The sequence below is a fragment of the Triticum dicoccoides genome, chromosome 5A (genome assembly GCF_002162155.2).
Source record: "Triticum dicoccoides isolate Atlit2015 ecotype Zavitan chromosome 5A, WEW_v2.0, whole genome shotgun sequence".
Classification (NCBI taxonomy): domain Eukaryota; kingdom Viridiplantae; phylum Streptophyta; class Magnoliopsida; order Poales; family Poaceae; genus Triticum; species Triticum dicoccoides.
Window position 1 is genome coordinate 275,340,515 of NC_041388.1, and position 22,493 is coordinate 275,363,007.

Below are 22,493 nucleotides of genomic sequence, written 5' to 3' on the forward strand. Positions count from 1 at the left end.
CCGCCGTGTTCGTTCCCCTCGACGCCTCCTCCCCTCGCCTCTCCCTCGATTTCGCTCCGGACGCCTTCCGCTTCTTCCTCTTCGACTCGCATCAAGGCCTCCTGCTTTTCGAGCCGGCCGACGAGTTTCCCAAGAAGATGATCCCCCGCTTCCTCGTCCTCGACCCGTCCACCCGCCGCCGCATCCTCCTCCCGCCCCCGCCGCGCGACACGGTGCCCGATGACCGCCGCTGGCGCAACTCAAGGTACTACGTCGGCTGCGCGCTGCTCTCCCGCGCTCGCCCGGGAAAGCTCTGCTTCGAGGTTGTCTGCTTCGCCATCGACGGCGGCCACCCTCGCGCCTGGGTGGCGTCCGTCGACAACGGCGACTGCAGCTGGCGCGCGCTCCCGCGGGACGAGGAGGTCGTGGTCGAGTTCGATCCCTATTGGTTCGAGGGACGCTGCGTGCACGCCAGCGGCAAGATCTACTGGCACATCTGCAACTCTTGGCGCCTGCTCGTGCTGGACCCTGCCACACTCAAGTTCTCCTGCCTGCTGGTGCCGGACGCTATGTCATGCGGATCCTGCAAGTACCGCATCGGGGAGACGCCGGACGGGCGGCTTTGCTTGGTGACCGACGGCGAGAAACAGCTGCAGCTCTGGGTGCGCGGGGAGGGCAGGTCGAGTGACAACGGTTGGCTTCTGGAGAGGAGGATCGTGGATTTGAGCGTGGTGTGCGACATGGTTCCTGGCCTGCACAGGGACACGAAGATGAGGACCCTTAGGGTCTGGCCCAGCGACATGGACGCCGGTCGCACAGGGAAGGTGTTCATCAAGACCTGGGGATACGGGTACTACTCGTTCGATATGGACACCGGCAAGATGGAGAGCCTGTGGACGAAAGGTGGCAAGGAATATGGGCACCCCATGTTCGCCTACTTCCTGGCATGGCCGCCTGCGTTCCTCGCTCCAGAGAACTGACTTCGGTAATTTAGAAGAGGAATAATTGATGATAACCCCCCCAGTTCATGTCACTTTGATCATAACCCCCCCTTTGTGTCACTGACATGTGGGGTCTGGTCCCACATGTCAGTGACACAAAGGGGTGTGTATAATACCATGAGTAAGTGCATTAGCTCTGAAGTAGGCTAGTACAACTTGGAGGCACCAATGTTCATCCTTTCCAGAGTATCAGGTTATGAACTTATGATCACAGGTCTTGTTGGCTGTAGCTTTGGGAGTTCTTCTTGCAAGTAATTAAGTCTGTTTTACAAGTTATATGATCACAAGTCTTGTTGACTGTAGACTATACATTATAGCTGGTATAAGAGATACTGTATGACACACTTGATACTTCCCTAATTCCTGCTGTATAGTCTCTAGTCTATCCACATGTTCATTACCCTATACTGTCGTTGTATTGTGCATTCTGAAACTTTCCAAGTTACAACTTCTGAATTATTCTTACACATTAACTTCCTAGTACGCTCTGAATGAATTTTTGGCGTCCTGTATTACAGTCCCTTCATGTGACTTTCCTAGAACCTGTCATATTTTGGGAGTTTTGCTTTGGTACCCCGCCCCACATACGCACAAAAATAAAGTTCACACGAATCTTAAAGTTATTTAAAAAGGCTATCGCCATATTAGTTTGGTACACACTACGTGGTAGGTAATTTTGGCACTACGGATAACAGAATTTTTATCTCGTTAACTAGGTTGCTTATGGATTGTAATGTTTCTTTTGACACGGCAGTTTTGTACATTAGGTTTGCGTTTTAACCGTCTGCTCACTCTGGTTGCCTTGCTCGTTTTGATTTGTTATAAAACAGCTTTTAGGTTACCTTCAGATTTCCAAAATGCAGGTTGTTTTATATGCTGGAGGTTTGAGTGAGCTTCTTTTGTAGGCCTGTTGCAAGTTTGAGACTGGATCTTTTAGCTTCTGTTTATGAATTGTATACCTGGGAAATCAGAATAATGTGTTTTTCTATCGGAGACATTTGTCTTGTGGGACTGGGTTGAGAGACGGTCCTTACTATTCACATGAAGTTCCTAGCTGTCACGTCTGATGTCACCTTTACATTATCTCATCTTTACAATTGATAAGGATACTCTTGACTGTATTTTCAGGTATTTAGCCATTTAGAAGATCAAAGAAATCTAGAAATGATATTATAACATGCACATATGATTATATATGTGTCATTCACTCTGATCAGTTAAGTAATACCTTGTAATCCTTGCTGCATGGGGCCAATTGATGATGTTGTTTGGGGAGTTATATTCTCTTATTCAGTTTTCTTTTCATAATACAGTGATTGTCAGTTTGTCTGAATCGGTGCAATCTTTTCGACAGCTCATAATACAGTAAAGAGAAAATCTTTCAGAATTTTAAAACAGTAAATAGCATAGACATGAGCTTGATGTTCTGGTTACGAGTCGGTTTGATCTTTTACTGCTTTCTCAGCTTGTTTGCTTGTGAATTATATTGGTTGTTTCAGTGCAAATTTGGTAGTTGATGCTTCTGTCATTTCTATGATTTAGGCCGTGTGGGTGACTTGTCAGGAATTGGGTGCATCTTCGTTTGAAGTTAACTCTTCATTTATGGGTCACTACTTACCTACTGCACTGCCATCTCGAAGCTCAGATTACCTTTGCCTTGGATGAGACTATTTATCTATGTTTGATGCTATGTTTCCAAGTGTCATTTGGATTTGGTGATATTCAGCGAAGCATACTGTTAAAATTGTGTTTCTTTGGACGATCCATCATTTTGGTCGTATTCAGTAATATTCGTCGCATTTCTACTTTCACCTTGATCTGTCTTGCGTCGGTGATTTGCTGGTCCTACCACTGATCGACCGTTGAACATCTTGAATTTGAATAGTATAGTACCGGTGTACACGAGCATCTTGAACATCTGATTTGGCTATTTATCGCATTAAGCCCATCTTCTGCGGACAATTGGACACACACAATGTTTGAATTGTAAACCACTTGTGTAGGTAAATGGTTGTCAACATGCAAAACATGACGTTTGATTGTGCGTGGCCTATGTTCTAGTCACCCCTTTTCACCAGTGGTGACCTTACCACACATTGACACTACATAGGCAGTACAAATTAAACATTGTTTCAGTCCTAACTAGTAAAAAAATGACAGTTCTTCCTAGTTACTAACAAGTTGCAGTACAAAATAACAGTCATATGGCTCAATAGAAGAAAGATCATCGATGTCGAATTAGGGGGGAAGTCCATCCTCATATTCTTTTTCTTTAGATCCTTGTGTTACATATATTTGCCCACACTGCCTCAGCCCACTCTAGCCTTTTGCTCTTTTAAGCTTCATTGTCAAATGCCTACACACCATGACTAGAGATATCAACATCATCAGTCGTCACATCTTCCTCATCCGGCATAAATTCACCACAACCCCATTCCAGGATCCGGTTACGGAGAATGGAACATGCAAGAACAAGCCTAACTTGGTGGGCAAAGGGTGGAATGATTTCTGATCTAGGATCTTAAATCTATTTTTTAGAGCTTCAAATGCCCTATCAACCTAACTCTAAGGCTAAAGTGTATGAGATTGAACAATTCTGGTGCACTCTTAGGATAGTTCCTATAAGAGAACTCGTTCAAATGGTACCTGGTTTTCCTTAAGGATGGAAGAACACCAGGCCGATATGCCTATCCAGCATCTCCTAGGTAGAACATGCCATTGGGCATCTCCTAGGTAAGAATGTTAGTATCATGGGCTAGTCCTTCCCAGCTAGCTAACGCATATGTGAACTTCAGATCAAAGTCAACAACAAGCACATTCTAGTTTGTGCAGTGCTTTCTATCCCTATATGTTGCAATCTATAACCTCAACACTCTAACGTGTGATGGCGTCAAAACACACTGTTACGACTCTATGACAATATTAAAAGCATGTTATGGCATGAACTACGAGTAATTCTCACCTTGAAAATACGAATACCATCCTGGACTCCTGCAAATCTTGTTTGGAGTTTACCCAGTTGGTGCCTTGATAACCTCTCCTCCGAGCTCCCCAATAGCATACAAGACTTGCTTGAAATACCTATAATGACCTCCACGGATCTCCTGGGTATGTTGTGAATAGCTTCGAACCTCTTATTATGACCTACGTAATGAAGGAACATGGCAACTTGCACTTCCACAAAGGTGTGGATGCTATCTTCTAGTAGCCCCTATTTGTAAACGTCTCCACAAGCTCAGCAAAAGGTGATCTTTACATTTGAAGCATGTTCACAACTTATATGTCATCGTCGTTGTGGATGTAGTTCATGTTCGTCATCCTTTCCCTATCTTAGATTAACAGTGGATCATAACAATGACAAACTTATCACTCCGGCGGACAACTCACTTGTGGATCAACATGCCCAAAGCCTGAATCACAACCAAGAGTGTTGCTGCCGAACAACCGTCTTCATCCATTTGTCCATTATAACATCCCAAATTTTCAATTTGGAATGTTATACATAGGTCATTCATGCATATCAAATTTTATTGCATTTCGTTTTGTGATCCTCGAAATCCTAAGCAACTCAAGGACCCTCGGAGAGAGTTGGGGATTTTCCCTCGTTCTCAAATTTGAGTTTTATCAAATATTGGAACAAGGATCACTTTGGTTTTAATAATTTTTCTCTCCGAAAATATTTCATATCAAAATATATGAGAGAAGATAATATGACTTCTCCAAAATAAATGAAATATTAGAGGAAAATATTAAAATCAAATAAGTTATTTTATTTGGGTTTTATCGCTATTTTATTTGAATTTTGAAAAATATGCATTTTTCAAAATTGCATTATAGGCCCAAATAAATGTTCACCCTGTCTGGAGTATTTTTAGAGGACGGGGAAAATTTATTTTAGGATTTTTGGAGTCCGTTTAGTATTTCTTTCTTTGTTTTTCGACACGGAATTATTTAAAGAAAAGTTACCGCCTTCCGGGCCGTGTCCGCCAGGGACACCGACCCAGCCGGCCCATTAAGAGGCGAGGCCTTGAGCCGCCGCCAGCCCCAGCCCGCCCCGCCAAACCCTAAGCCGCCGCCGCCACTCGTCGCCGCCGTGCCGCCGTCCCGCCGTTGCCGATCTCCACCGAGCCGCCGCCGTTGACTTCGGTCGGTTTTTTTAGAAACCCTAGAACATTTTTTTCTTATTAGATCGGTTTTTGTTTCGGTTTTTTTTCGGTTCGTTTAAGTTGCGGACGTTCATCCGTACGTTCGTTTTAACGAACGCCGTTCACCCGTTAGTCACAGATAGCGAACGTTCGTTCGTTAGCCTGTTCGTCAGTTTTCTTTTTTCAGGGTTTTCGCGATTATTTTCGATCGCGATTTCTGACCCGATTTTTGTTTTAGTTTATCTTTTCGCTCGTTTATCGGAATCAGGCAATTCAAACTCCTAGATCTTCGTCTCGAAGCCCTCTTTCTGTTTAATCAACTTGAACAAGATTTTGGTACTGTAAAATTTGACTTTAGTCTAGATTAGTAATCGGATCTTGTTTCTTTCGCGGTTTGAGTTTCGTTGCTCTGTTTGATTTGATTATTTTTGCTAACCGGAGTTCTTCAGTTGAAATTTCTGGTTAGATCTTCTTATTTGAGATTTATCCGTGCATCTTTGCTTGATTGCTTATGTATGTTATTGTTTGTTTGCGATAGAACACCCGGAGTGCGAAGCGTGCTACTACGAGTCTCTAGGTTTTGCAGATCATCAGCAATGCAAGTAACACTTTGATCATATCCCTTTATCACCCAGTTTTTATGCATTAGTTCAACCTTCACACATTGCATGAGTAGGATCTCTTAACATGTGGGTTTGGGAAGTAGATGATGAGGTAGAATCTATTACCTGTTTTATTATCAAACCCCTGGGAGTTACTTCTACGTTATGCTTATATTGCCATGCTATGCTCGTAGACGTGGATTTGGGTTTGAGTGTATCCATGACAGATGTGAGATTGTTAATTTAATGGTTTAACTTAAGGTGGCAACTTTAGTACACATCTGGGTGGATTGCTTGTTTTGGGCACCTGGGGAAATACCAGTCTTGTCCTAGGAGATCCCGGGGATATACCGTGTGATCCTCCTACGGTCCGCCACACAGGCTCAAAGTGATCATAAGATTATTCATGCTAGAAACTTTCGTGTGCAACCACAAGCCATTATGGGCTCTGGCATAGTTGAGTATGTTGTGTGACCTCTTTCAGTGGTGGGCTAGCAGATGTAGAGGGAAAGTAGGTGTAACTATCCATCCGGAGTAAAGAGTTAATGCTTCTGAAAGACTGTGTCTCGGTCATTAGTTTCTCAAACACCATGTAGTGCGAGAAATCCAACGGAGGAGATCGAGTCTTGTGGGGAAAAGTGTGCAAACCTCTGCAGAGTGTACAAACTAATCATGGTTAGCCGTGTCCCCGGTTATGGACATCTTGAGTATCTGGTTTATGGATTATCATATGGATCTCATCACTCTAATTTAATTTGTTGGGTTGATAATTACTTTTAATTGGGATTGAGTTGGAGGAACCTTCTCAATGTTGTTCAAGTACCATGATAGTTAAATAAAATATATTCCTTTGTTGTAGGGAAAAATTGGCTTTATGCAAAACATATTAATCATACAGCCTCCACCAGCCATATATGCATGTAGTCATAGCATTTATTCTGTTCATTACTCGCCTGTGTTACATTGCCATCATATTCCATGTGCTGACCCGTTTTTGGGCTGCAACGTATCATATTGCAGACTTTTCAAACGAGGAGTAAGACGCGATAGGTCGTTTGTCATGCACTCAGCTATGCCGTTGGAGTTGACGGACTCACTTTATCTTCCAAGCCTCCCGTTGTTATCGTATTAAATGGCCTTAAGCCATATTTATTGTAATAAGTTCTCTCTTGAGACATTCGATGTAATAAGTGTGTGATTGCCACTCTGTTATAAATCCTTCGAGTACTGTGCGTGTCAGCATTACCGATCCAGGGATGACACTGAAGCACAGAGACTTGACCGTCTGAGGTCGGGTCGCTACAAGATGGTATCAGAGCACACGCTGAATGTAGGACATGACCACTAAGAAAAGCCATAGACCACTCTCCTCTACTTATTTCTGACTCCTCTCCATTTTCTACTCTTTAGGATGGCGGACTCGAGGAATAAGTTTGCACAACCGGATGAAGATACACCTTTTGGACGACACTTGAAGGAAGTCACTAGGTACCTGAACATTGGAATACCAAGCTTCACCAGGACCTACACCACCACACTACCAGAAGAGGAACGTTGGTTGATTCGAGTTCAAGTTCCAGGAAGGACGTTCACGCCAGTCACTAAACCCATAGAGTTTTCCTTTGATGCACCCACCTGGAGTCTAGGCAAGAGTATGGCAGCCCACATTGCTATAGGACGTATTGGAGAAGTCTACAAACAGGAGCTAAATGACACTATCTACTAGATATGTGGATGCCGAGATGAGCAATGGGAGATGATCAGCACCAGGAAGGACCGGTCCGTTGCAGCATTCATCCAGGAATTAAACCATCACATTCGTCGCCAGGAGAACCAGATGTGCGCAAGCATGCTAGATTTGCAGAAGGCGATGATCAGGATCACAGAGCTAGAAGAGGAGCTTAAGTCTACACGCGATGGATATGAGGAGGAAATGATGATACTTGTGGAGAGGAATGACGACATGACAAGGGAGCTAGGAGTTTTTATGGGAGACCCCGCGCCAGGAGGAGAAGATGACGAACCCCGGGAGATTCGTCCCGAAGACTACATCATCATCGATGACACCAACTCCGACCCGGATAGTAGTGATGATGACTATGAAGACGAAGCTGGAGCGGATATCATGGAGTCTTCCACCGATCAAAATTTCTAGTAGACCACCAATACTATTAGTAGTACCCCCATGTAAATATTAGTAGTCCGAGCACTGTAATGATAGTTAGACCGATTGTATGCCCTTGCTTGATTGATTGAGTGATATGATATGATTGTGTTTGTCTCATGTGCATATGGGTAGTGCTTTCTCATTATACCTCATTCTATTCTAAACTCTTCCCTCTAAAACCCATCAGATGCCTCCGAGACGTGACCTCGGATTTTCTTTCCCACCGGAGCTCACTCAGTTGATCCAGCAGCAGAATGCCTTGATGCAGTTGTTAGTTCAGAACCAAGGAAACAACAACAACAACAACCCACCTCCACCACCACCAGTTGACAACTTAGCCCGTTTTCTGAGGCTGCAGCCGCCGGTGTTTTCCAGTAGCACTGAGCCCATAGTTGCGGATGATTGGCTGCGCAGGATTGGAAGGGAGTTGACCACCGCAGGTTGCACTGATGTTGAGAAGGTGTGTTTTGCCGCACACCAATTGGACGGACCAGCAGCCGCATGGTGGGAGAATTACTCAACCACTTTTCATATAGCCAATGTCACTTGGGAGCAGTTTCAGCAAGCATTCCGCACAACCCACGTATCCACTGGAGCTATGAGCATGAAGAAGCGTGAGTTTCACAACTTACGCCAGGGGAACCGTACTGTAGGCCAATACGTGGAGGAGTTTAGTAAGTTATCCCGCTATGCTCCTGATGATGTGGCCATAGATGCCGCGAAGCAAGAGAAGTTTATGGAAGGGCTAAATGATGAGATGAGCATGCAGTTGATGGTGGCAGCATTCAACAACTACTAGGAGTTGGTAGACAAGGCTCTTATGATTGAAGGGAAGCAACAGCAGATTGAGAACCGCAAGAGGAAGTATGGACAAGGAAAGTACAATTCTGGAGCTCAGCAGAAGCCTCGTTTCACCCAAGAACCCGGGAGGACTTATCCATAACCATGGAGGCCACTCTCACAATGGAGGAAGTTCCCATAACCACAGTGGCCCCAAGAATGGAAACGGGAATGGAGTAGGCAGCAATCAGAACCGCTCTAACCTAGCCACACCCGCCAAGAAGGATCAAAGTCATATTACTTGTTTCAAGTGCGGGAAGACTTGGAACTACGCCAACGATTGTCCGGAATTAAAGAACGGTAATGGAAATGGAAGCGCTGGGAAGAAGCCCAACCCTTTTAACAAGGGGCAAGTGAACCACGTGAACGTGGAGGAGGTTGAAGAACAGCCAGGTAAGTTTTTGGTTAAGTCTTTTACTGCAATTGTTCTTTTCGATACTGGTGCATCGCATTCATACATATCAAGGGGATTCATGGATAAGTATAAGTTGCCCACTAAGGTACTTAGGACACCTATGTCAGTAAGCTCACCAGGAGGGGAGTATATGGCAAGTCAAGGATGCTTTCAGATGCGATTGACCATTGGGAGCCATTTTCTTCCCTCAGACCTGATAATTTTGGAGTCACAAAAGGATTGGATGTGATATTAGGAATGGATTGGCTATCGATGTATGGGGGAAACATTGATTGCGCGAGTAAGTCAATTTTTCTTACCACCCCGGAGGGAAAAAGGATCAAGTATGTATCCAGGCATTCGCCAAGGAGAACCCAACTACATTCTCTCACGGGAGTTGTTTAGGAGGAAGTGCCTGTTGTGAAGGATTACCCAGATGTATTTCCAGAGGAGTTACCAGGCATGCCGCCAGATCGAGACATCGAGTTTTTGATAGAGTTGTTGCCAGGCACCGGGCCTATATTAAAGAGACCATACCAGATGCCCGTGAATGATTTGGAGGAGATCAAGAAACAGATTAAGGAGTTATTGGAGAAAGGTTACATTCGACGGAGTTCGTCACCATGGGGAGCCCCAGTGCTATTGGTTGAGAAGAAGGATAAATCCCTAAGAATGGTTGTTGATTATCAGGCATTGAATGAAGTGACAATCAAGAACAAGTACCCACTGCCAATGATCAATGATCTGTTTGACCAGCTGCAAGGAGATAAAGTGCTTTTGAAGATCGATATGCGATCAAGCTACCACCAGCTGAAGATTCGAGAAAAGGATATACCTAAGACAGCGTTCACCACACCGTATGGGCTTTATGAGTATATGGTTATGTCATTTGGATTGACTAATGCCCCTGCCTATTTCATGAGTATGATGAATAAGGTGTTCATGGAGTTCTTGGATAAGTTTGTCATGGTGTTCATTGATGATATTTTAGTATACTCAAAGGATGAAGAGGAACACAAGGAGCATTTGCGCTTAGTTCTCGAGAAACTTAGGGAGCATCAGTTGTATGCCAAGTTCAGCAGGTGTGAGTTTTGGTTAAAGGAAGTTGGATTTCTTGGGCATGTTATATCGGGAGAAGGTATAGCAGTAGACCCCACCAAAGTTCACTCGATCACTGAATGGTTGGCACCCACCTCAGTTGGAGAGATCCGCAGTTTTCTTGGACTCGCGGGATACTATCAATGATTCATTGAAAATTTCTCTAAGATTGCGAAGCCAATGACGACGTTGTTGAAGAAGGACACAAAGTTCCATTGGACTGAGGAATGTGAAGCTAGTTTCCAGGAGTTGAAGAAACGTTTGACTACAGCCCCAGTGATGATTCTGCCGGATATACGCAAGGATTTCCAAGTATATTGCGACGCCTCTCGCTTAGGACTTGGAGGAGTACTTATGCAAGACGGAAGAGTTGTTTCATATGCCTCACAACAGCTTCGACCGCATGAGTTGAATTATGCCACACACGATTTGGAGTTAGCAGCTGTGGTGCATGCACTCAAGACCTGGAGACATTTTCTTATTGGGAACCATTGTGATGTGTACACGGATCATAAGAAGTTTGAAGTACATTTTCACACAGAAGGAGTTGAACCTCAGGCAAATGAGATGGTTGGAGCTTATAAAGGATTGTGATATGAAGTTGCACTATCATCCGGGAAAGGCCAATGTCATAGCAGACGCTTTGAGCCGAAAGAGTTATGCCAATACCTTAGTAACAGGAGGATTGCCAAAGGAGTTAGCAGGAGATTTCAGGGAGCTACATTTAGAGATTGTTCCCAAAGGTTTTGTTACAACCATGGAAGTTTAGTCGACATTGTTGGGAAAGATTCGAGAAGCCCAGAAGGATGACAAAGAAATTATCAAGATAAAGGAGAAGATGAGTGAAGGCAAAGCCAAAGGTTTTCGTGAGGATGATCACGACACCTTGTGGTTTGAGGACCGTATTTTTGTGCCCAATAATGACGAGATCAGGAAGTTGATATTACAGGAAGCTCACGACTCACCATACTCGATACACCCCGAAAACACCAAGATGTATTTGGATTTGAAGGAGCATTTCTGGAGGACTGGAATGAAGAAGGATATTGTCGAGTATGTAGCCGTATGTGATGTATGTCAGAGAGTGAAGGCAGAACATCAGAAGCCAGCAGGATTACTACAACCTATGCCGATACCCGAATGTAAGTGGGATAAGCTTGGCATGGATTTTATCACCGGATTACCCAGGACCCGATCGGGGTATGATTCTATCTGGGTAGTAGTGGACCGCTTGACCAAAGTAGCTCACTTTATCCCAGTGAAAACCACATATACAAGTGCAAAGTTAGCCAAGATATATACGACCAGGATCGTATGTCTGCATGGAGTTCCGAGGACCATTGTATCAGATAGAGGAACACAGTTTACTTCAAAGTTTTGGCACCAACTGCACCAGACTTTGGGAACCAGGCTGGAGTTCAGTACAACTTTTCACCCGCAGACAGATGGACAGACTGAGAGAGTCAATCAGATTCTGGAGGACATGCTGAGAGCTTGTGCACTAGACTATGGGTCTAGTTGGGATGATAATTTACCCTACGCGGAGTTCTCGTACAATAACATCTACCAGGCCAGTTTGAAGATGGCACCGTTTGAAGCCCTGTACGGAACAAGATGCTGAACACCGTTGATGCGGGATCAAGTTGGAGACTGTCAGTTGTTTGGACCGGATTTGATCAAAGAGTTTGAAGAGAAGGTTAAGCTGATTTGAGATAGACTGAAAGTAGCTCAGTCTAGACAGAATAGTTATGCAGACTCGAAACGCAAGGAGGTAGTCTATGAAATCGGAGACAGAGCATATCTGCGAGTTTCACCTCTGCGAGGAGTTAAGCATTTTGGAGTTAAAGGAAAGTTAGCCCCAAGATTTGTAGGACCGTACCGTGTTCTGGAGCGCATGGGAGAGGTTGCCTACAAGTTGGAGTTACCTGAAGGACTGTCAGGAGTTCATGATGTGTTTCACGTTTCCCAGTTGAAGAAGTGCCATGCTGAGATGGCAAATATTCCTCTGAGAGATACAGTGCCCCTAGAAGCAATTCAGTTGGACAGTGATTTGGCGTATGAGGAAAAACCAGCCAAGATTCTCGAGTTTGCCAGTCGAGTTACCCGCAGCAAGGTTATCAAGTTTTGCAAAGTTCAGTGGAGCCACCATACCGAGGATGAAGCCACCTGGGAAAGAGAGGCTGATCTACGCAAAGACCACCCACGCCTATTTTCTAGCCAACCCAAATCTCGAGGGCGAGATTCATCTTAAGGAGGGTAGGTTTGTAACATCCCAAAATTTCAATTTGGAATGTTATACATAGGTCATTCATGCATATCATATTTTATTGCATTTCATTTTGTGATCCTCGAAATCCTAAGCAACTCAAGGACCCTCGGAGAGAGTTGGGGATTTTCCCTCGTTCTCTAATTTGAGTTTTATCAAATATTGGAACAAGGATCACTTTGGTTTTAATTATTTTTCTATTCGAAAATATTTCATATCAAAATATACGAGAGGAGATAATATGACTTCTCCAAAATAAATGAAATATTAGAGGAAAATATTAAAATCACATAAGTTATTTTATTTGGGTTTTATCGCTATTTTATTTGAATTAGGAAAAATATGCATTTTTCAAAATTGCATTAGAGGCCCAAATAAATGTTCACCCTAACCAGAGTATTTTTAGAGGACCGGAAAAATTTATTTCAGGATTTTTGGAGTTCGTTTAGTATTTCTTTTCTTTGTTTTTCTGTGCAAAATTATTTAAAAAAAAGTTACCGCCTTACCGGAACGTGTCCGCTTGGGACACCGACCCGGCCGGCCCTTTAAGAGGCGAGGCCATGAGCCGCCGCCAGCCCCAGGCCGCCCCGCCAAACCCTAAGCACCGTCGCCACTCACCGTCGTCCCGCCGCCGCCCGCCGTCGCCGATCTCCACCGAGCCGCCGCCGTTGACTTTCGTCCGGTCGGTTTTTTAGAAACCCTAGACCGTTTTTTTCTTATTAAATCGGTTTTTTCGGTTCGGTTAAGTTGCGGACGATCGTCCGTACGTTCGTTTTAATGAATGCCATTCACCTGTTAGTCACAGACAGCGAACGTTCGTTCCTTAGCCTGTTAGTCAGTTTTCTTTTTTCAGGGTTTTTCGCGATTATTTTGATCGCTAATTCTGACCCGATTTTCATTTTAGTTTATCTTTTCGCTCATTTATCAGAATCAGGCGATTCAAACGCCTAGATCTTCGTCTCGAAGCCCTCTTTCTATTTAATCAACTTGAACAAGATTTTGGTACTGTAAAATTTGACTTTAGTCCAGATTAGTAATCGGATCTTGTTTCTTTCACAGTTTGAGTTTCGTTGCTCCGTTTGATTTGATTCTTTTTGCTAACCGGAGTTCTTCAATTGAACTTTCTGGTTAGATCTTCTTATTTGAGATTTATCCGTGCATCTTTTCTTGATTGCTTATGTATGTTATTGTTTGTTTGCGATAGAACACCCGGAGTGCGAAGCGTGCTACTACGAGTCTCTAGGTTTTGCGGATCATCAGCAAGGCAAGTAACACTTTGATCATATCCCTTTATCACCCAGTTTGTATGCACTAGTTCAACCTTCACACATTACATGAGTAGGATCTCTTAACATGTCGGTTTGGAAAGTAGATGATGAGGTAGAACCTATTACCTATTTTATTATCAAACCCCTGGGAGTTACTTCTATGTTATCCTTATATTGCCATGCTATGCTCGTAGATGTGGATTTGGGTTTGAGTGTATCCATGACAGATGTGGATTTGGGTTTGAGTGTATCCATGACAGATGTGAGATTGTTAATTTAATGGTTTAACTTAAGGTGGCAACTTTAATACACTTCTGGGTGGATTGCTTTTTTTGGGCACCTGGGGAAATATTGATGTTGTCCTAGGAGATCCCGGGGATATACCGTGTGATCCTACTACGGTCCGCCACCCAGGCTCAAAGGGATCATAAGATTATTCATGCTAGAAACTTCCGTGTGCGGCCACAAGCCATTATGGGCTCTGGCATAGTTGATTATGTTGTGTGACCTCTTTCAGTGGTGGGCTAGCAGATGTAGAGGGAAAGTAGGTGTAACAGTCCACCCGGAGTAAAAAGTTAATGCTTCTGAAAGACTGTGTCTTGGTCATCAGTTTCTTAAACACCATGTAGTGCGAGAAATCCAATGGAGGAGATCGAGTCTTGTGGTGAAAAGTCTGCAAACCTTTGCAGAGTGTACAAACTAATCATGGTTAGCCGTGTCCCCGGTAATGGACATCTTGAGTATCTGGTTTATGGATTATCATATGGATCTCATCACTCTAATTTAATTTGTTGGGTTGATAATTACTTTTAATTGGGATTGAGTTGGGGGAACCTTCTCATTGTTGTTCAAGTACCATGATAGTTAAATAAAATATATTCCTTTGTTGTAGGGAAAAATTGGCTTTACGCAAAACATATTAACCATACAGCCTCCACCAGCCATATATGCATGTAATGATAGCATTTATTCTGTTCATTACTCGCATGTGTTACATTGCCAGCATATTCCATGTGCTGAGCCGTTTTCGGGCTGCAACGTATCATGTTGCAGACTTTTTCAGACGAGGAGTAAGACGCGATAGGTCGTTTGTCATGCACTCAGCTATCCGTTGGAGTTGATGGACTCACTTTATCTTCCAAGCCTGCTGTTGTTATCGTATTAGATGGCCTTAAGCCATATTTATAGTAATAAGTTCTCTCTTGAGACATTCAATGTAATAAGTGTGTGATTGCCACTCTGTTATAAATCCTTTGAGTATTGTGTGTGTCAGCATTACCGATCCAGGGATGACACTGAAGCACAGAGACTTGACCGTCTGAGGTCGGGTCGCTACATCCATATAATGACCTAATGGTGACACCGATATTGGGTAAGCAATGATGAAATCGACCCTACACCATACCCAACGTGTTGGGGAACGTAGTAATTTCAAAAAAATTCCTACGCACACGCAAGATCATGGTGATGCATAGCAATGAGAGGGGAGAGTGTCGTCTATGTACCCTCATAGACCGTAAGCGGAACCATTATGACAACGCGGTTGATGTAGTCGTACGTCTTCACGATCGACTGATCCTCAGTACTGAACGTACGACACCTCTGCGTTCAGCACATGTTCAGCTCGGTGACGTCCCACGAACTCATGATCCAGTAGAGCTTCAGGAAGAGCTTCGTCAGCACGATGACATGGTGACGGTGTTGATGAAGCTACCGACACAGGGCTTCGCCTAAGCACCGCTACTATATGACCGAGGTGGATTATGGTGGAGGGGGGCACCGCACACGGCTAAAAGATCAACGATCAATTGTTGTGTCTCCAAGGGGTGCCCCCTCCCCGTATATAAAGGAGTGGAGGAGGGAGAGGGGGCCGGCCTCCTATGGCGCGCCCCATGAGGACTCCTACTCCCACCGGGAGTAGGACTCCCCCTTTCCAAGTAGGAGTAGGAGAGGAGAAGGAAGGGAGAGAAGGAGAGAAGGAAAGGGGGGCGCCGCCCCCCTCCTTGTCCAATTCGGACTAGAGGGGGAGGGGGGGCGCGGCTGCCCTTGCCGCCTCTCCTCTTCTCCCACTAGGGCCCATTAGGCCCAATATACTCCCCGGGGGGTTCCGGTAACCCCCTGGTACTCCGGTTTATGTCCGAAACCTCCCAAAACACTTCCGGTGTCCGAACATAGTCGTCCAATATATCGATCTTTACGTCTCGACCATTTCGAGACTCCTTGTCATGTCCGTGATTATATCTGGGACTCCAAACTACCTTCGGTACATTAAAACACAAAAACTCATAATACCGATCGTCACAGAACTTTAAGCGTGCGGACCCTACGGGTTTGAGAACTATGTAGACATGACCGAGACACGTCTCCGGTCAATAACCAATAGCAGAACCTGGATGCTCATATTGGTTCCTACATATTCTACGAAGATCTTTATCGGTCAAAACCGCATAACAACATACGTTGTTCCCTTTGTCATCGGTATGTTACTTGCCCGAGATTTGATCGTTGGTATCTCAATACCTAGTTCAATCTCGTTACTGGCAAGTCTCTTTACTCGTTTCGTAATGCATCATCCCGTAACTAACTCATTAGTCATATTGCTTGCAAGGCTTATAGTGTTGTGCATTACCGAGAGGGCCAAGAGATACCTCTCCGACAATCGGAGTGACAAATCCTATTCTTGGTCTATGCCAACTCAACGAACACCATCGGAGACACCTTTAGAGCACCTTTATATACAATCACCCAGTTACATTGTGACGTTTGGTAGAACACAAAGTGTTCTTCCGGTAATCGGGAGTTGCATAATCTCATAGTCATAGGAACATGTCTAAGTCTTGAAGAAAGCAATAGCAGTAAACTAAACTATCAAGTGCTAAGCTAACGGAATGGGTCATGTCAATCACATCGTTCTCCTAATGATATGATCCCGTTAATCAAATGACAACTCATGTCTATGGCTAGGAAACTCAACCATATTTGATCAACGAGCTAGTCAAGTAGAGGCATACTAGTGACACTATGTTTCTCTATGTATACACACATGTATTATGTTTCCGATTAATACAATTCTAGCATGAATAATACACATTTATCATGATATGAGGGAATAAGAACTTTATTATTGCCTCTAGGGCATGTATTATGTTTCCGCTTAATACAATTCTTGCACTAGAGTCAATAATCTAGATTACACAGTAATGATTCTAACACCCATGGGGTCTTGGTGCAGATCATGTTTTGCAAGTGGAAGAGGCTTAGTCAACGGGTCTGCAACATTCAGATCTATATGTATCTTGCAAATCTCTATGTCTCCCACCTGGACTTGATCCCGGATGGAATTGAAGCGTCTCTTGATGTGCTTGGTTCTCTTGTGAAATCTGGATTCCTTTGCCAAGGCAATTGCACCAGTATTGTCACAAAAGATTTTCATTTGACCCGATGCACTAGGTATGACACCTAGATCGGATATGAACTCCTTCATCCAGACTCCTTCATTTGCTGCTTCCGAAGCAGCTATGTACTCCGCTTCACACGTAGATCCCACCACGACGCTTTGTTTAGAACTGCTCCAACTAACAACTCCACTGTTCAATATAAACACGTATCCGGTTTGCGATTTATAACCGTCCGGATCAGTGTCAAAGCTTGCATCGATGTAACCATTTACGGCGAGCTCTTTGTCACCTCCATAAACGAGAAACATATCCTTAGTCATTTTCAGGTATTTCAGGATGTTCTTGACCGCTGTCCAGTGATCCACTCCTGGATTACTTTGGTACCTCCCTGCTACACTAATAGCAAGACACACATCAGGTCTGGTACACAACATTGCATACATGATAGAGCCTATGGCTGAAGCATAGGGAACACTTTTCATTTTCTCTCTATCTTTTGTAGTGGTCGGGCATTGAGTCTTACTCAACTTCACACCTTGTAACACAGGAAAGAACCCTTTCTTTGCTTAATCCATTTTGAACTTCTTCAAAACTTTATCAAGGTATGTAATTTGTGAAAGTCCAATTAAGCGTCTTGATCTATCTCTATAGATCTTGATGCCCAATATATAAGCAGCTTCTCTGAGGTCTTTCATTGAAAAACTCTTATTCAAGTATCCTTTTATGCTATGTAGAAATTCTATATCATTTCCAATCAACAATATGTCATCTACATATAATATTAGAAATGTTACAGAGCTCCCACTCACTTTCTTGTAAATACAGGCTTTTCCAAAAGTCTGTATAAAACCATATGCTTTGATCACACTATCAAAATGTTTATTCCAACTCCGAGAGGCTTGCACCAGTCCATAAATGGATCGCTGGAGTTTCCACACTTTGTTAGCACCTTTGGGTCGACAAAACCTTCTAGTTGCATCATATACAACTCTTCTTCCAGAAATCCATTCAGGAATGCAGTTTTGACATCCATTTGCCAAATTTCATAATCATAAAATGTAGCAATTGCCAACATGATTCGGACAGACTTAAGCATCGCTACGGGTGAGAAAGTCTCATCGTATTCAACCCCTTGAACTTGTCGAAAACCTTTTGCAACAAGTCGAGCTTTGTAGACAGTAACATTACCGTCAGCGTCAGTCTTCTTCTTGAAGATCCTTTTATTCTCGATGGCTTGTGGATCATTGGGCAAGTCAACCAAAGTCCACACTTTGTTCTCATACATGGATCCCATCTCAGATTTCATGGCCTCAAGCCATTTTGCAGAATCTGGGCTCAGCATCGCTTCTTCATAGTTCGTAGGTTCATCATGGTCAAGTAACATGACTTCCAGAACAGGATTACCGTACCACTCTTGTGCGGATCTTACTCTGGTTGACCTACGAGGTTCGGTAGTAACTTGATCTGAAGTTTCATGATCATCATCATTAGCTTCCTCACTAATTGGTGTAGATGTCACAGGAACCGGTTTCTGTGATGAACTACTTTCCAATAAGGGAGCAGGTATAGTTACCTCATCAAGTTCTACTTTCCTCCCACTCACTTCTTCCGAGAGAAACTCCTCTAGAAAGGATCCATTCTTAGCAACAAATCTCTTGCCTTCGGATCTGTGATAGAAGGTGTACCCAATAGTTTCCTTCGGGTATCCTATGAAGACACATTTCTCCGATTTGGGTTCAAGCTTATCAGGTCGAAGTTTTTTCACATAAGCATCGCAACCCCAAACTTTAAGAAATGACAACTTTGGTTTCTTGCCAAACCATAGTTCAACAGGTGTCGTCTTAACGGATTTTGATGGTTCCCTATTTAACGTGAATGCAACCGTCTCTAAAGCATAACCCCAAAATGATAGCGGTAAATCAGTAAGAGACATCATCGATCGCACCATATCTAGTAAAGTACGATTACGATGTTCGGACACACCATTACGCTGTGGTGTTCCGGGTGGCGTGAGTTGCGAAACTATTCCGCATTGTTTCAAATGTAGACAAAACTCGTAACTCAAATATTCTCCTCCATGATCAGATCGTAGAAACTTTATTTTCTTGTTACGATGATTTTCCACTTCACTCTGAAATTCTTTGAACTTTTCAAATGTTTCAGACTTATGTTTCATTAAGTAGATATACCCATATCTGCTCAAATCATGTGTGAAGGTGATAAAATAACGATACCCGCCGCGAGCCTCAATATTCATTGGACCACATACATCAGTATGTATGATTTCTAATAATCTGTTGCTCGCTCCATTGTTCCGGAGAACGGCGTTTTAGTCATCTTGCCCATGAGGCATGGTTCGCAAGTACCAAGTGATTCATAATCAAGTGATTCCAGAAGTCCATCACTATGGAGTTTCTTCATGCGCTTTACACCAATATGACCTAAATGACAGTGCCACAAATAAGTTGAACTATCATTATTAACTCTGCATCTTTTGGCTTCAACATTATGAATATGTGTATTACTAATATCGAGATTTAACACAAATAGACCACTCTTCAAGGGTGCATGACCATAAAAGATATTACTCATATAAATAGAACAACCATTATTCTCAGATTTAAATATATAATCGTCTCGCATCAAACAAGATCCAGATACCAAATAACAATTATTCAGGTCTAAAATTAATCCCAAAGGTAGATGCAGAGGTAGTGTGCCGACGGCGATCACATCGACTTTGGAACCATTTCCCACACGCATCGTCACCTCGTCCTTAGCTAATCTTCTCTCAATCCGTAGTTCTTGTTTCGAGTTGCAAATATTAGCAACAGAACAAGTATCAAATACCCAGATGCTACTGCGAGCTCTAGTAAGGTACACATCAATAACATGTATATCACATATGCCTTTGTTCACCTTGCCATCCTTCTTATCCGCCAAATACTTGGGGTAGTTCCGCTTCTAGTGACCAGTCTATTTGCAGTAGAAGCACTCAGTCTCAGGCTTAGGTCCAGACTTGGGTTTCTTCTCCTGAGCAGCAACTTGTTTGTCATTCTTTTTGAAGTTCCCCTTCTTCTTCCCTTTACCCTTTTTCTTGAAACGGGTGGTCTTGTTGACCATCAACACTTGATGCTCCTTCTTGATTTCTACCTCTGCAGCCTTTAGCATTGCGAAGAGCTCGGGAATTGTCTTATCCATCCCTTGCATATTATAGTTCATCACGAAGCTCTTGTAGCTTGGTGGCAGTGATTGAAGAATTCTGTCAATGACACTATCATTCGGAAGATTAACTCCCAATTGACTCAAGTGATTGCAGTACCCAGACATTCTGAGTATGTGTTCACTGACAGAACTATTCTCCTCCATCTTGCAGCTGTAGAACTTATTGGAGACTTCATATCTCTCAATCCGGGCATTTGCTTGAAATATCAACTTCAACTCCTGGAACATCTCATATGCTCCATGACGTTCAAAACGTCGTTCAAGTCCCGGTTCTAAGCCGTAAAGCATGGCACACTGAACTATCGAGTAGTCATCATCTTTGCTCTGCCAGACGTTCTTAACATCATTAGTAGCATCTATAGCAGGCCTTGCACCCAGCGGTGCTTCCAGGATGTAATTCTTCTGTGCAGCAATGAGGATAATCCTCAAGTTACGGACCCAGTCCGTGTAACTTCTACCATCATCTTTCAACTTTGCTTTCTCAAAGAACGCATTAAAATTCATCGGAACAACAACACGGGCCATCTATCTACAACAACATAGATAAGCAAAATACTATCAGGTACTAAGTTCATGATAAATTTAAGTTCAATTAATCATATTACTTAAGAACTCCCACTTAGATAGACATCCCTCTAATCATCTACTCCCTCCGTTCCAAATTACTTGTCACAGAAATGGATGTATCTAGAACTAAAATAATCTAGATACATCCATACCTGCGACAAGTAATTTAGAATGGAGGGAGTAAGTGATCACGTGATCCAAATCAACTAAACCATCACCGATCATCACGTGAAATGGAGTAGTTTTCAATGGTGAACATCACTATGTTAATCATATCTACTATATGATTCACGCTCGACCTTTCGGTCTCAGTGTTTCGAGGCCATATCTGTATATGCTAGGTTCATCAAGTTTAACCCGAGTATTCTGCGTGTGCGAAACTGGCTTGCACCCGTTGTATAAGAACGTTGAACTTATCACACCCGATCATCACGTGGTGTCTCGGCACGACTAATTTTTGCAATGGTGCATACTCAGGGAGAACACTTGTACCTTGAAATTTTTAGTGAGAGATCATCTTATAATGCTACCGTCAATCAAAGCAGAATAAGATGCATAAAGGATAAACATCACATGCAATCAATACAAGTGATATGATATGACCATCATCATCTTGTGCCTTTGATCTCCATCTCCAAACACCGTCATGATCACCATCGTCACCGGCGCGACACCTTGATCTCCATCGTAGCATCGTTGTCGTCTCGCCAACTATCACTTCTACAACTATCGCTACCACTTAGTGATAAAGTAAAGCAATTACATGGCGATTGCATTTCATACAATAAAGCGACAACCATATGGCTACCTCTTGAGCAATTACTTGGTATGCCTTGACTTGGCGTAGATCTCCTCGGCAACGGCGCCGCAAATCCTTCTTGCTACCTCTTGAGAATTGCGTTGGTTTTCCCTTGAAGAGGAAAGGGTGATGCAGTGGAGCAGCGTAAGTATTTCCCTCAGTTTTTGAGAACCAAGGTATCAATCCAGTAGGAGACCACACACGAGTCACCTCGTACCTACACAAACAAATAAGAACCTCGCAACCAACGCGATAAAGGGGTTGTCAATCCCTTCACGGCCACTTGCAAGAGTGAGATCTGATAGAGATGATAATAATAAGATAAATATTTTTGGTATTTTTATGATATAAATTGAAAGTAAATAAAGCAAAATTAACGGCACCAGAAATAGCTTGTTGACAGGAGATTAATATGATGGAAAATAGACCCGGGGGCCTTAGGTTTCACTAGTGGCTTCTCTCAAGATAGCACTAGTATTATGGTGGGTGAACAAATTACTATCGAGCAATTGATAGAAAAGCGAATAATTAAGAGAATATCTAGGCATGATCATGTATATAGGCATCACGTCCGCGACAAGTAGACCGAAACGATTCTGCATCTACTACTATTACTCCACACATCGACCGATATCCAGCATGCATCTAGAGTATTAACTTCATAAGAGTAGAGTAACGCCTTAAGCAAGATGACATGATGTAGAGGGATAAAATCATGCAATATGATATAAACCGCATCTTTTT

The 22,493-nt window shown here is 43.3% G+C and overlaps 1 protein-coding gene across 1 annotated transcript in view; it reads left to right on the forward strand.

Annotated features, from left to right (window-relative positions):
• The window catches only part of LOC119297208, a 2,119-nt gene extending 752 nt beyond the window's left edge, over window positions 1–1,367 (forward strand). The window contains exon 2 of the mRNA XM_037575084.1: window positions 1–1,367. Coding sequence (XP_037430981.1) covers window positions 1–959 — 959 coding nt within the window. The 3' untranslated portion in view covers window positions 960–1,367.
• Window positions 1,368–22,493: the final 21,126 nt, after the last annotated feature.